This window comes from Geospiza fortis, unplaced genomic scaffold (assembly GCF_000277835.1).
Source record: "Geospiza fortis unplaced genomic scaffold, GeoFor_1.0 scaffold162, whole genome shotgun sequence".
NCBI classification, from domain to species: Eukaryota; Metazoa; Chordata; class Aves; order Passeriformes; family Thraupidae; genus Geospiza; species Geospiza fortis.
The window spans coordinates 1,409,720-1,426,152 of NW_005054316.1; the positions used below are offsets into that span (position 1 = coordinate 1,409,720).

General features: G+C 34.8%; 1 protein-coding gene across 1 annotated transcript in view; it reads right to left on the reverse strand.

The window, feature by feature from the left end:
• Positions 1 to 16,433, reverse strand: part of ADGB (androglobin) — a 95,039-nt gene that overhangs the window by 49,577 nt on the left and 29,029 nt on the right. The window contains exons 10-13 of the mRNA XM_031056240.1: positions 12,381 to 12,475; positions 9,845 to 10,019; positions 9,027 to 9,117; positions 6,199 to 6,343 (exon numbers count right to left, since the gene is read on the reverse strand). Of these exons, the coding sequence (XP_030912100.1) occupies positions 6,199 to 6,343; positions 9,027 to 9,117; positions 9,845 to 10,019; positions 12,381 to 12,475 (506 nt within the window). The remainder of the gene's footprint in view (positions 1 to 6,198; positions 6,344 to 9,026; positions 9,118 to 9,844; positions 10,020 to 12,380; positions 12,476 to 16,433) is intronic.

Genomic DNA, 16,433 nt, shown 5'->3' on the forward strand with positions numbered 1-16,433 from the left:
TGCCTAGTCATCCTTCCTTCTGGCTGCCCTCTTGTCTGCAATATGACATACACTGAAATTGTCACTTCTACCTCTTTTATTTTCTTTTGTGAAGTTGGGCAGGAGAAAGAGATTGCACAGTTTCCAGTTTACTTCCTATCTGACTGCAGGACGATTAATGGCTGTTATGTGATCACAGCTTGAGAGTCATGTCTCAGCATACAGGTCTAAAAATCACATGGACTATCTCTTCCCTTTAAAATGCGACTTGGGAAGTACACATGCACAGAGCTGTCATATTTCTCCATGTGAGCCTACAACTTTCAAAACTCCAATGTTGCCAAATTTCTTGTGGGAGTCACAGGACTTACCAAACAGATACATGTCAGCTGTACAATTTATTGAGTTTCTTCTCAGAAATTCTGGGCATGTCCAAAGTATAAAAGGTATGAGATCTACTGTATAAGCCTTGGAGACTGCAACATCTGTCCAACAAGTCTAGCACTTTCTGCCCAATATACTGCTCACGGACAGTACACATGAGGCACACTTCTAGTATGGACATGAGGTAGCTTAATACAGAGCTACTTTGTCAGTACTAACAGTTGGCAGCAGGAAAGCCTGGAAAGATACAGAAAATCCTCAAAAACGGCTTCAACAGAATTTCCAGTAAAGAAGGAGAAGGTGCCCTGGAAAATCTGGATTCTTAGTAGCTTCATGCAGTCTGAGCTGTGAAACCAGTCTAACCACAGCTGTGTAGAGACTCCCATAGGCTCATTTACTCAGTTCTTGGAGCACAAACATAACACAGTCAAAAGCTGCCTGCTTTTTCAATGGTACAGGATGTGTTCATCTACCTAATCTTCACTGACTTGCAGACAACTGGAGTGTCAAGAAAGTTCTCATTCTTTTATACTATTGCTTCACTTACTGTGCCTAAGACATTGGCGCAGAAATAGAAAACAAAGTAATTTTTCCTCCTTAATGAACACCCATTGCCTGAAAAGTCAGCTCTGCTGCCACAGTATCTTATAAAGAAATAATCAGAAGATACATAGATCCAGCTGTGAACATGGAATGATGCACACAGATTCTGGAAGATATAATGATTCTTCTTCCTTCAATGAATGGCAAATCTGAATGAAAATTCTGTAGATGACTTAAAAATCTAATTTATAATGTCTTAAATTTCATAATCATTAATGCATATTTGTAAAAAATAATGGTAATTTATAAATTTATTGCTATCTTGTAATGTTCAAGGTTTCAATTCATATTTTTCAGCCTCCTAACATTAACCAGATTTTTATTTTATTCAAATCTAACAAGAAATAAGTTTTATAAGTGCAGGTGAAGGAATAAAGTTTCAGGTACACTGTTTTAAGATTAAAAATCCATTTCAATTCCTTCAAAATGACAAAGATGACCAAAAATATTTCTTAAGATCTAAACCTGTATTAAATTTCAAGGTTTGACATTCACCTGAGAGTTATATCATCAAAGGGGTTTGCATCTAGAGTCATTTGGGGAGTCTTTTTTTTATTCCTCAGTCACTGTGTTCACTAAATGGAATACCAGTTCTCATTTTACCTGTAATGTGAGGGTAGGTAACAGAGGTGGGTTTTGAAAAAAGGAAATGTTACAAAAAACAAACATCTGCAAAGCTGTACACAAACTGAGATATAGAAATAGCTTAAAAATACTGGACTACCAATTTGGCACCTCTTTTACTCAGTCTGTAATGTTGAAGCTGCCCAATATGTATATGCAAGTAGGTAATTGTGGGCCCATTGAAGTGTCTCTATACTACAAATGTATAAATTCCTCTTCTCAAGTCTTTCTTCTGATTCATGTGCCTTATATGTCATGTGTAATTTTTCCCTGAAAATAATAAGCAGGGAATTTCCATTTTATGCAGGGTGAGGTAATTTTCAAAATGATAACATTTGTAAGGAAAACAGATTTGTTTTATTTCCTACCTAGCTCTGCTGGTGACTCAATACCAATTCATAGCACTTATGAAATACAACACAAGAAGGATTGGAGAGAAAAGAAGTAAAAGCTTGTTATGACACAACAGTCAGTAATGTTTATGGGGAACATTAAAAGAGCACACAACAGAGCATGCAAATTAAATAAAATGGTATCAGTTACACACAAGAAGATAATGGACAGACTGAATCAAAAAACATGAAGGAAATATGAGCATTGAAGAACAAGTTTTTTGTATTGTGTCACTGGGAGAGATTGGAGACTCTAACACTTTTGTGCTAAAAATTAGCATTGCCAGGGAGCTTGACACTGAAGCAGCCACAAAGAGAAATATGAGTGTTCTGCTTAAGATGTATGAACATAGCAATCAGGTCAGTATATTAAAATATCTACTAGCCTTTGCACATACTGATGGTAAACATATTCTGGCTTTCTTGCTTTGCATTTCCTCAAACAGAACACATAGAGCTTTATTTTCAATGGAACTGGCGATAACTTCTATCAAAAAATTCATCCTAATGAAAAATATTCAAGTAGGCTTTTGAATGGCAGATCTACAAGGAATCATCTATCTACTGCAGGATAATCTTTTTCTTGGAAATGTTTGACAAAATTACTGTTGCAGAAACCTGCAAGACTGTGCAATTTATATATGATGACAGTTTTGGTTTTTTCCTGGCCACAAAATACTTTCACATGGATTTCAATGTGTGCTACACTTATATATTACTTATCTTCCTATTGAACAAGAATAAAAGAGACCCTCTCCATATAAGAATTTGGCTCTATGTTATGGAGTTTTTAAAAAAAATATTGACAAAATGCATTTTCTTAAGAACCGTGACTCAAGATCAATTTAACTGCCAAAATAAGCTATTTTAAAATATTTTTCCCTAATGCAAATCCAAATGCTACCAGGACCGTAAAATCAGTGAATGGAAAAGTCAGAGAAAAAAAAAATTTTTTTGAAAAATTCAATAATGAAGCATTTCTATATTTTAGCATTAATATTTTGAGGACATGAGGGATAATGGCATGTCTTTCAAATTAATATTTTCCAAAGAAGGTACATCTAGGTCCTAGAATTTTGTCTTTCATGTATCACTCATCTCTGTTTCTGTGACAACAGACCTTAGGAACAGTGAATCAGATATTCAGTAATGTTACTTCATGCAGTTTACATTAGAGCCAATTGAAATATGCCAATTTAAACTTGTTGAGCATCTGGCACAGCAGCTGACTGAATTTCAGTCAGTTTAAAGCACAGAACTGCTGTATCCCAAAGATTTACCAAATCTGTATCAAAGGTTTTAAAGCAGATGTCTCCTGACTAGTAATCACACAGTTGAAAATGAAGACAAAGTTATTCACATTCAGTATATTGAAATACAAAATTCTAAAAATTAGCAATAATAAAGTGAATTCAGGATATCAAAGTTTCTCTTTCAGTGATTGCTTTTTTAATCACTAATTGATTTGTTTTTAAAAAGTATATGTTATTATCTCAAGTTTAAAAACTACAGAAAGCAAGCTCGTCCTTTATGTATTTGCGAGAGGTATCCACATAATTTTGTTGATGAAAAGATTTAATATGTGAAAAAAAGGAGATTGTCCTCCAAGTTAAAAACCATTTTCTTTTCTAATCTGTAAAAATGAAGTTCTCCTTGCATAATCTAGCTATTAACAGGCATAGAATTTTTCAGCTGAGGTTTAAATTGAGGCAAAAGTAAAGTTCATGTACAAGTCAATTAGCTGTTCATAACTTCTTACATTCCATGTCTGAATCAGATTGCCCTGCCTACATCCCATTCATATCTTCTTCCAACCATTCCAGTTTTATCAGTGGCTCTCTCATGTATTTTCATACTTGCTCTTGTGTCTCCTTGACTGCATGTCCTACTGTGGTAAATCATCCTTCTAAATCACTCTTGGATTACTGGAAAAAATCTAAGGGATATTTCACATTCCTTTGATGCTTCCAGCACATAAACATCTTTTAATTTGCAACTAGCCAAATCTGTATTTGTACACCTAGAGACTGAAGTAATGAAAAAAATAATTATTATATGCTATGAGATGCTACTTTGCTTTAAAGTGATTTTATGATACTTTTATTTCTAATCGTCTGTCTTGTTTATGTTGGATATTAAGTTTTGCACTTATAAGATGGGTTCTGAGAGTGAAGAGGGGGAAGAAGAAGCACAGAGTTTGCAGAAATTGCACTTGTTAGTTCATATTCTTTCTTTCGGTGCATGTTGTTTGCAGCATGGACAGTGAGAAAGAACTTTATTTTGCTTTTAGTTAGTTTTTTTGCTAGCTGAAGCAGAGAGGTTTTTTGCACTGTAGCATGGTTTTGTTTTGGTTTTCTTTTTGGAACTGTTCAAACTGGTTTTGGACTGAAAATTTAGAAAACATATTGGATGCTCACACTGTGTCCCTCTGAGGCCTGGGACACAGCATGTTCCAGAGCAGGAGACACTGAAAAGAGACTGAGCAAGCTGAGCTGCAGCCAGCAAAAAGGACTTTTTGAATTTGCCATCTCTTCAGAATAGCAAGTGGTTCCATTGTTCAATATTATTCATTTTTTTTATATTTTTGAATACTTTGCTTGTTAAAACAAACAGGTTTTTCCAGTTTTCTCCAAGGAAATCTTTCCCAAACTGGTGGGGAGGAGGGGCTGCTTGAATTTGTTTCTAGAGGTACCTCATTTCAGAGGTTTTCTTCCAAATTTGTCCCAAACCAAGACATACTTACAGCTCCTTTTTACCCTGCTGCTTTTTGTAAGGATTTTTATATGATGCCATTATTAAAAATACTTTTAAAGGTAAAGTATTACTGAAGTACTAATTAGGCTATTGTTTATAAAATGCACACAAAATACTGAAGAGCTAAATATATCACAGAACCACAGGTCATAGATATATTCTATTGCAAAGCATTCTCCTTCACTGCAGATTTGCCTTATTTTAAAATCATCAAATCCACTAATGATAACCACACATGTACATTATCTAAACACACAGCATACATATAGATCTGAAACATAAAAATGGTATGAGGGTACTCTGCAGAGGAAATATAAATAGACGCTCCAAAAATTTCATAGAAAATTACCTCCCATTAATTTAAAAATTTAAAGCCAAAAGAGAAATGCTATCAAATGGTCTTCTGAGTAGTGTTTGCTGCAGTCAGAATGAAATTGAAGAGATGCTGGCACTGCCATATTGAGTTTCTTTGTATGTATTGAGCAAATGAATTAACTTCTGTGAAGCTCTGTTTGCTTCTTTTTAAGTGAGTATTTAAGTCTTTATTTCTCTATACTGCCCACTATTTCCCTATATGAAATATTTTTTCATGAAATGTATTGGTCAGAAAGTCTTTGAAAGTATCATTTTTTCTCTGTTAAGCATGTAAAATTTAAATATTAGAAGGAGCATTTTGTTAAAGGTTTATCTAAAAGCAGACTATGGTAGCATATGCACATTCTATTTAAAAACAGAAACAGCAAAAAAAAATTACAAAAATCAGTAATTCCAACTTTCCAAAGTCATCCTGGTAATGACTCATTAAATTTATGTAAGATTAATCTTATCTGTCTTGGAAAATTACAGTGGAGACTTCTACCTAGTAACTAGCATTGACTTGGGTGGTTTGAGCCAACTTGTAGTCAGTGCTGCATCCAGTGAACCTGTTTGGATGAATGTCATTCCCTCACAGAGTTGCACAGGAAGCCTAAGCTTCTGGCTTACCCAGCAGTCCTTCCATTCAGTCTTAAATGAGGATGACATTTTAAGGCATGTGTTAAGAAAGTTTACATTTTTCTAGTCACATGCCTAGGTACATCTTGCTCTGCAGTCAAAATAAACTACTCATAATACAAAGTAATATTTATTTATAACACTGCAGACTGTCTTCTTAAGATACTCCCATCAAAAGGATTTTAAAGAGTGAAACCAAGACAGCGTCAGCAATAGAACTTTTATAATGTGAGGGAAAATCATAAAAAAGAAAGTTGAAGAAAAGGCACTAAGAAAGATTTCCCAATTAATACACATCAATATAACTATAAAGTGGAAAGGGTAGGGAAGTTAGTTAAATAGAAAAGGAAAAAGCTTTCTGAAATGTCTTTGAAAACATATATTTCAGTATTAAATAGTTTTATTTTATCTTTCCCTCTCCTTTGTAATATAAAACTAGGTCAAGTTTAAAAAATAGAAATATTATTACCTGAGAATAATCTTCTGCATTTGAGTGTCTCCCATTTTGATTCATATCCCCATTACTGTCACTTTCATTTTCATCAGTTTCAGTAACAGAAGCGAGATGGGACATAGAATGAAATCCTTTTTTGAGGGCAGACTGTGAAAAGTGGCTATATAATAAAAGAGAACGCAAACACTTTATACATTTTCTTTCAAATTACTGTCTTCATAACTATTCTTAACAGAATTTTGTCAAAATAATTTGTGTCTCCTTTATTTTGAAAGATTCCTAGGGCAGCACAGAATCCATATCTTCATATATTTCTTGTCATTACTGGCTTGGCACTACACACAAAGCTATGATAGAAAGACCTCTTAACTAACCCTCAAAAAAGCAAAACCCAAGCCAGCTGAAAACTAGATGATAATGTCAGAAGTGAATAAATTACTATGGCCCCTAGACAAGAAAAAAACACTACTTTAATGGACGTAAGGAAAAAAATTAAAATGTTTTGTGTCAGAATACTTTTTTTCTTTTCCCTCAAAATGGGTCTCCATAGCTACCAGACCCCTAAAACACAGGTTAACCAAGGAAACCTGTGCAGGCCTATTCTGGTACTAGCAAAAGAAAGCTCTGTTGCTGACTTCACTGGAGGCAGGAGTAAAAACTGAAGGAAATATAAGTAACTCTTTGCTTGTTAAGTGAAGAACGAGAAGAACAAGACCAAAACAATTTCGCATACATGCTAATTAGACTTAAATGTGTAATTGTGCTATTACAGCAATAAAGAACAAATTAAAATTCAAGCATGTGTTATCTAGCTCACTTTCTAAGGACTGAGATAATGAAAGATCAAGATCTTTTGCAGTAACAGTCAAAATTATTTTCCCTTTAAGTGTTTCAAAATAATTTATTAGAACAAAAGGAAGAGATTAAAAACTTTCAGTCCCTACTGTGTATCTAAGTCCCTTATCTTATTTACACAGCTATATTGCTTGAATGAAATATTAATATCTCCCATATATTTTTTGGCTACTACCTGTTAATTAAATCACAAAGATTAAAGTAGAGAATTGTCATGGAAACTTAGCACATTAAATAAACTATTCTTCCCCAAATGGGGTAAGTTGACCATTAAGCAATCTATCAAATATGAAAAAACAATATAAAATCTGTTAAAGCGCAAATACTTCAACATGATCAGTATCAAATCTCTCATTACTTTGATAGCCTGTTAATTGCTTAGAGCATTATAATATATTTCTACTCCTGCTGTTTGAAAACAAGCAGTAATTTAAGTACTTTTAACAAACAAAATGCAACTGTACCAGCAAAACAATTACATTCCCAGAATATTCCAAGGTCATGTCAACCATGGAAAAATGCTGCTGTTCAAAAAAAATTTAAAATATCTAACTGCTTTATTATCAGTCTGTCGAATTATGATAATCAAAATGTAGAACCTGCCACATATGTAATTTAGTCAGTTTATTTAGAGATGTACTTAACAAAAGGTGTACACACCCTAAGAAAATACACAGATCTCCAACAATTCACTACCTATTGTTGGACTTAAGTCTCAAGAAAAGGCATATCCTCCAAAATGGCATAAACCTTTTGGTGTACACTGGGTATAAGAGACATTCAATTATTCATGACAGAAGCTCAATCAGAATAAGACAGACAGGATGCATAATTCTAGAACTTGTCTGAATGTTCACATCATAAGCTGAAGCCTGACAGAAGTGCATTATGCAGTGTGTCCCAGGGAAAAGTACACAGCTCTGATACATTTCATGGGAATCTTTCTTTTCTTGTCAGGGAGCAAGTATTATGCTGAACATGGAATACTGACTAGAAGTCATGTGTACAACAACTTCTCTAAGACTCCCTATATAAAGACTTTGGTTTTCAAGTCAATAGGACTTCCAAACAGTCTTTAACACAAGGCATTTATACAAAGCTGTGTTTTGATCATGAGCTTTTTCACCTGCACTCTCAGGCCTATTGTAACAATCATGAACAGAGAACAGCCTCTTTTATTCATAAACATTAAATGTTCCATATCAAACTTGTGATGCCCATGAAAATACTGACTGGCTAGTCAGTGATTTCCTTGTTATATGTTAGAATTAAAAAAGACCAGTAGTTTGAAGAAAAATTTGTAATACTTCAAAGAATATTCTTATTTCTGGCAGATGTAATCTAGCAAAAAATCTACATCTTTGGGCCCACTGGGTAGAAAATCTGGTGATGTGTCTTTGCCTGACAGCACTCCCTGTCCTCCAATGTCAGAAGCCCTGAGAAGTGTACATCTACCTAGGGGACTGTCTGTCCTGGGTGTGACAAGTGGGGTCCCATGTGTGCATGTCCACTCCCTGGGAAACTTTCTCAGCAGCGCAGACATGAGCAGATTGTAGGGAGAAAAGCTAAGCCCAGAGACTCACATCTCCAACAGGAAGTGTGTGCTGCACTCCCAAAACAGGAGGTGTTTGTAACCCTCAAAGACTGGAGGGTGAACATAATTGTGTATGTACACATCTGTGTGCCTGATTAGAACTTCTTGGGATCAGCTACAGGAAGGTGTTCAGAAGTTTTTAGGTGTTTATTAGCATTTTGTAAGTGTCTAGTATACAAACTTAGCTGTTTTATTGCCAATATTGATCCTAAATGTACAGTTCACTGATAGCTCCTTAATTACATGACACCAATACATCAACGGAGTGCTTTGTCCTGATGTGCTTCAGACATGATCTGAGCAGTTTTTCCCTGTGACACAAGTAAAGATAAGCCATTGCACTTTCACAGTGCACTTTCACAATGCTAATGCTGAAACTATATTATATACTTACATGTCTGTTGGTATTTTGATAATATCCAATTTGTATTTAAAAAATAGGCTAGCAATCTCAACAAATTTTTCAGGTTTCTCTACCACAGGCTCTGGGAAAAAAGCAATTTGTTAAATATTTACATTCATAAAACTAATTAATACTACTAATGTTGAGAAATAATATCCAATGGGGACTTGTCACCCCTAAATAATTTTCCAAGTATCATCCCATGCACTTGAATGGAACAGAAAACCCAGGGGTGGTTCTAGGTGACATATAATGAAAAAACAAATGCATTACACTCTGTTCCGCAGCCTGCAAAGTATTAAATGATGCCAACTTATATGCAAGGCTGTCCAGGGTAGCTCAAAACAACTATGGCAGGACTTTTTCCCTTTGCCGATTTCCTCTATTTCATATCCCAGTATACTTTGCTAGCCTGCCTGCAACACTTTTATGCTCAAGCTATCTTATATCATGCATCTAACTCCATTTTGCAGTACAGACAACCCTAGAAAAAAATTACTCTAAACCTGTGAGTTGATGTAGCAGGACTAGTCACATACTTTAAATTTTTGAAAGATGTTCAGAAGCTTTCATGGCTCTGCATCAGAGAGGTTCTGTGTTATTTTGATAACATCCCCTCTTCATTTGCTCCACTAGAGTGTTTTTTTCAACATAAATTAAGACACTTCTTAGAGCATGTAGGAAATATTGCTAAGAGGAAGTAATACAAAATTGAATTAAATTGAAATTAAGCTAACAGATGATAAGTATGGTCGTGAAATAATTAAAATGTAATTATAAATTTATTTTGGAGTTTTTAGTAGACAAACCTGGGGGTTCACATGTCACAACAACTTCCTTTTTCGTACGGAAAAGCTTCCAAGGAGGAAGTGGTGGTGGTTCTGGAGGTGCTACCAGAGGACAGGACCTTGTTCTAGTGATCAGGACAGGATGGCTATGTATATGGGAAAGCCCATATTGCCTCATCTTCTCTGAAGAATCAGCCTACAAAACATGGAAGGATAACCTGACTGGGTCAGATCTTCTTTCTCCTCATATCTGTCTAACAAACAAGAACAGTATGCACACAAAGGAATGTAATAGCTTGTATAACAAATAAAATTAATATAGTCCATCTGGCAAGACTATCCAAACACATGCTGATTAGAATTTGATATTCAGCACCAAAAGTATACTTAGAAGGGTTTACATGTATTTTACTTTTTATAATAGATTCATCACTTCTTTAACTTATTTGCATAACCATAACATACAAGTGAAGAGAATGAATATGTAAGAAAACAATAGGCACGATATTTTATTTTAAATAATAATCCTTAAAAACAATTTCTGGGAGAAAAAGTCCTTACTCCATTCTCAGTGTTAAAATTCTAAAATCAATTGCTCTTTTAGATAATTCGTAAAAACTCCATAATGTATTGCTCTGAACCAATACATCACTAAAGCTAGGCTTTTTATTTGATGGCTCATTTATAAAACACAATAAAGACAATTCAGTTGACCTATATATCAAAGCCCTTAGGAACAGGCTTAAGAGCAATTTTAGATGTGGACATCGAGTGGTGCTCTTCCCACTAAAATAATAATGGTCTAGTACTTAACATCACACCTGAAAGTTCTATTACAAGATTTGCACATCATTTTAATTTTAAAAGCACACTTTCTTTTACATGCTAAATAAATCAGTGATAACTTATTTCTTCAACATACTAATCAGCAAGTCTCTGATTGCTTCTACTAATTTTATAATGTCCCTTTGCTTCTGTATTTATGAACTCTCTAGAGAAGGATGTTGTGGTTGTCAGTTAGTTGAAGAGTGGGGAACAATTTAAATTAAAAATGCCAGTTAAAACATACAAGATTGAAATGGATTTCGAAGATAACCAGTTAGGTGTCATAAAGGAGAATTTAGCTGTTGAGTACACTACAGACTTGTATGACTCAATTACTGATTTTTTTTTTCATCTTATTTGAGCAAACTAAGACAAATTCAAGCCACAATAATCCAAGGAAATCCACACTAGAAAGTAAAGCTGAAAGGGGTACTGTAAAAATTCGTGAGGGAAATTCTGGCACAACTGCAGTCAATGACAAAATTTTCTCCAAGTGTAGGGAGCAACTCTTATCCCAGTGAATTAATTTTCTAGACTTTATTTCCATCAGTGTAGTTTTTGTCAGCCCTTGAATATGGTGGGGTTTTTATCCCTAAGAAATCTTCTACACTTCTATATTTAACTTCTGTCCACTTCCATTTTTCTGTCAAGTCTTTACTAAAAAACTAGCTTAGACATATAGATTCATCTGTCTCATCCTATTTGGTCTGCCATACTTCTTTTCCAGTAATCTCTATATCCCAACAGACTGTAGTCAAGTTTGAGACTCAGGGTGTTAAGGCGGCAGGAAAGATACAAGCCCATGTCCCTGCTTCCACTTTGCTTTTTGATGACTAGCATTACTTATTATTAGCAAAGAGACAATATTGACTGAGACCTTATATTAAAATAAATTAAAACAATATCACAGATAACAAGTTAATCTACAAAGTTGCCTAAAATACACAGCACAATTTTTAAAATGAAAATAGTGCAAGAATTAAGTGCACTAAAGTATAACCCCTGCAAAACATTTCTAGAAATTTCTTTACTTTATGAAGCTTACCAGTTTCCTAAGAAGGCAGCTTAAAATGTAATGATCTAACTATGATTGATGTAATTTAAATGTACAAAAAAAGAGGAAGCCTAGTTAATAATCAACTCAAGAAAGCCCATTCTGGCATTATAAAAAGCTTTCTAAGGAGCGTGAGTGACTAAGTAGAAATTTAACTGTTGCTTTTACCCCAGCTGCATTAAGGGCTACACTTTTTCTGGCTGCTTTTACCAGTTACAACACTAATGACAGAAATTGATATAAACATGGTATTTCTATAACATGCTATAACAACAAGCAACATACTGGAAAATGCATATTAGGGAATCTTAACTGCAGTCTTCAAAAAATTAAAATTCATGTTTTTCAAGTAGCCCTTAAAATAATTAGACTTTCCATTCAGAAGTATCTCATCATGATACATATTCTAGTCCACATCTAGTCTCTCACAGGAGACTTCAGCTTCTGGGATCCTGAGGAAAGCGGAGGAAAGCTGAGTAAAATCAGCAGGTTTTGGCAGGAAAACGCATGTTCAGAACACAGAAGTACCAAAATATAAATTTAACTGACAGTCATCATCTAGCGACTGTTTCACTGTGCTAATTGTATTATTTTAGTTACAACATTGTTGCAACAAAATTAAACACTCTGATAACAAAATAAGTAATGCTTCCCTGTCTTGAGAGCACAGAATCTCACCATTTGTGTTAATAAAAAAATGTCCTCTTCAAACAAATGCAGCGGTATGCAGCCAGCGTACGCCACCATTTGTGGCTCAGGTGGTGTGGGTGATTCTACACAGAAAACATCAACATGCTTTAGAACAAGGCAAACAGTAAAAAATGTAGCTGTAGCTCACACTAAATTATTGTGCTTTCTCTGCCTTATTTTATTACTATTTTCTTTATCTGACTGTTATTTTATTCAAAAGAAGAGCTCATTGTAATGCACTTTGAATAGCACCCATGGATGGAAAAAGCCACGTCATTTAAATCGTCAACAGCATTTGCATATTTTACTTATTTTTCATAAATTAGTAACATAAAATACAATTTAAAAATATGACAGGTCAGGTCAGAGGTAGCTTTCAACATTTTTTTTAAATTTTATTTCAAATTTTTAAAATGGTAGATACTAGCATAAAGAAAACAATACACGTAATCTGTGTAGATGAAGTAGAAACATTCTGATTGGTCAGTACTAGTTAAATGCTTCTCACCAGTGAAGGCAAAATTTGATCTTGCCAACAAAAGGATCCAAAGCCAGAGCTCTGGCCATTGCTGCCAAGGGATATGGAGATAGAGATAAGTAATTTCAGAAACATAGTGTCTGTAAACCTGGGTAGCTGCTCTCACTTCTGTCAAGCAGATGAAGAAATGGGGGTAATGATGGCTGCCTCAGAAAGTATGAAGCTCTTATCCCACGTACCTTATAGAATTGTTTGCCTGTAATTCTGCTATAGTCAAGGAATAGAAACAGGGGCACATTCACTTTGCTAACCCCAGAAATCTGGTGCACTAGGCAACCACACGATCATCTCCTACTCTTATCTGTGAAAGAAGCCACTGCTAACTCCTGAATCATGAAGAGAACACAAAGATGTCTCATAGTCAGTTCATTCATGCTGAAGGGAAATTAAAAGTCTAAAACATAATACTTGAAATATACATTTCTTGTTTTAACAAAAAGACGTCTCAAAAAGAAAGGTATCTATTTCTCTCTACTTTTCCTTAGTCATTTCAGAAAATTTGGAGACAAGGTTGTGACATCTGTTTTTCAGCAGAATGTTTTTTATGAAAAATTTCTTCACAGAAGGAGTTGTTAATCAATGGAACAGGCTACCCAAGGAAGTGGTTGAGCCATCATTCCAGGAGGTATTTAAACTATATGTATATGTGGTACTGAGGAACATGGTTTAGTGGTGGGCTTGCAGTACAGGTTAACAGCTGCATTCAATGAACTTAGAGGTCTTTTCAAACCTAAATGACTCTCTGATTCTATTCTCATCTAACACTCCAGTAAAATTATCTGTATCATTGTTCCCTTCAGCTTAACCTCAAATACAGGATAACTGCTTCCTATGTTTAATAAATATTCACCTGGAAGTTGCACTAATAATAGGTATTTTCTGTGAAATTAAATAAAACAAAGCTATCTGCATATAAATAGGAAAGTGTCTGGAAAATATGATTTATCAGACCTAAAATCTATTTATTTAGAGGGTATGCACCATTTTATTCTCAAAGTATAATATCTTTGCATCTTAAATATTCTTCCAGGAGTTCAATTATCCAATTAAATATAAGCTAAAGGCAAGTAAGTGTTACTTTCCAATGGATTCTTAGTTTTTCTCACTGCATGCTTGTGATTCCCATGTTAATCACAGCTTTTGTGTTAGTTGTGGGTTTCAACTTATTCAAAAGCAAGGCTATAATTAACATTAATCTCAGCCCTTACCAATACATCTGATATGTTACAAACACAGCAATATTAGCTATGTTGTCCTGCACATTTACAGAACATTATGTGCCACAAGGCATACCTATCTCATTGCATGTGAGAAGTATTTCTGAAATAAAAGTATTTAATTAAATACCAGGTGGAATGTAAAGCTGTCATATTTAGTCCAGATGGGTTGTGAAATAAAATGTCTGCAGGGCAGGCAATAAAGAGCAATGAACAAATTATTAGAGCATGCAAATGATTAACTAGGCACATCATATCTACTTTAATAATACTATTACAATACTAGCACATTATGCCAGTAGCTTTAAAAATTGTATGTTATTTGATCTGTTTTCACTGTGCAAAAAATGGGGATGAGGTATGCAAATTATTTGGCACCAAGTGTAATGATGGTTAGTGTGGATTCAGTATTTGGGGAAACTAGTTAAAACTGATAGCTTGATAAAATTGCATTATTAGATGAAAAATTTTATAATACAAAATACAACAAAACAGATTCAGCAAAGCCTATTATTTCTATCCATCAGTGTGAATACAGGAATTCTGCAGTGCTTTGTTAAAAAATTCTGAATCCATATAGCTACTTATGTTTTGCACTTGCAGCTTTGCAAATTCACTTAGAGAGAATGAGTACTAAACAACCCAAAAAAAAGCTTCAGTCCCTTTGCGAAGGGAAAGTAAGATTTTAATTGATTGATGTCAAATACATATCCAATCACTAAAAAGAAAGGTCAGGAATTAAAACTGTTGATTTTAATAGATCTTAACAATTTTTATTTGTTTTTCATATGTTTTACATATGACTTGCAAAGAATTTTCTCACTCTTAATGTTTCTTTTAAATATTTATCTGTCAAACAAGAGTTGATGGTGTAGTATAACTTTCCAAGGACTAATGACGGCAGATGAAGACCACAAAGGTGGGTCTGGATCTGAGGGCTGGAAAATCTCTCCTATGAAGAAGGGCTGAAAACGTTTGTTTTGTTCAGCCTGGATTAGAGAAGGCTCCATGGAGATCTTAGAGTAGCCTTACAGTATCTAAAGAGGAGCTTACAAGAAAGATGAAGAGAGATTCTGCAGGACATGGAGTGATAGAACAAGGGGCGATTATTTTAACTGACCCCTCTGAAAGAGGGCAGGCTTAGATCTAGAAAGAAAATTCTTTACTGTGAGGATGTTGAAGCACCAGAATAGGTTGCTCAGAGAAACTGTGGGTGCCTCATCCCTGGGTGTGTTCCAGGCCAACTTGCATGGGGGGACTCGGAGAACTCTGGCTTAGTGGAAGGTATCCCTGCCCATGGCAGAGGGTTGAAACTAGATGATCTTTAAGGTTGCTTCCAACCCAGACAATTCTATGGAAACACATCAGTTGGCTTTCAATATCCTGACCATCAGGTCTGCAGCTCAGATGTTAACTCTGCATATTGGATTAGCTTTGCATATTGGAAGTTTTGAGTTTTCAGAAAAATAACCTGTGTGTTTTTCAGAATTAACATGAATATCATAGAAATTTGAAAACCAAAACATTAGGCTTCAATCCACCTCGTAAATGAAAACTCTTGTAAAGGTAAAAGAAAAATTATAAGAATGTTACAGTTATGTGACGTTTATCTCATTGACTCTGATGATTACAGATCTACTTGAGTTCAAAATTTCTAAGTATAATAAGAACCTCAACACTTCTTTGACATAGAAAATATTGTCTTTAATTACAGAATTTGTATCAAGGCACAATGAGATTAGCAAAATACATGGCTGATTTGTAGAAGAAACTCCCAAATTCCCAGCTAATGACCTTTCAAATGTAATAGCATTCCCTTTCCAGCAGCTCAGAAATTATTAAGAAACTCAGTAGTTTGGAAATCTAAATACAAGCAAAGTGGTGATTCTTTATAGGAACAAGGTGATTGAGTACCTTGTTGCATATAGGTAAAACCTTAAAAAGGGTAGGCCTTGTAAAGTCATGGCTCAGGCCTGGTACTTCAGCTAAGCAAAAAAGGACTATGGGAAAGTAACTCAGCTGAATTAGAGGCAGAAAAACAAGGTATGTCACCATCACGCGCTCACACTGTGGTGTATGGTGGTTGGTTGAATTATGTTTGTTATGATTTAAAAGTATGTAACTGATAAAGGCCTGACTGCACAAAAAAGGCCTGTTTTTTACCATAAAGCAGCTCTCCTCTGCACCTGCCTGGGAATCCTGCGTCACTTCGGACTCTCACCTCACAGTACCTTATGTCATGTCATGTCATGTCATGTCATATCATATCATATCATATCATATCAT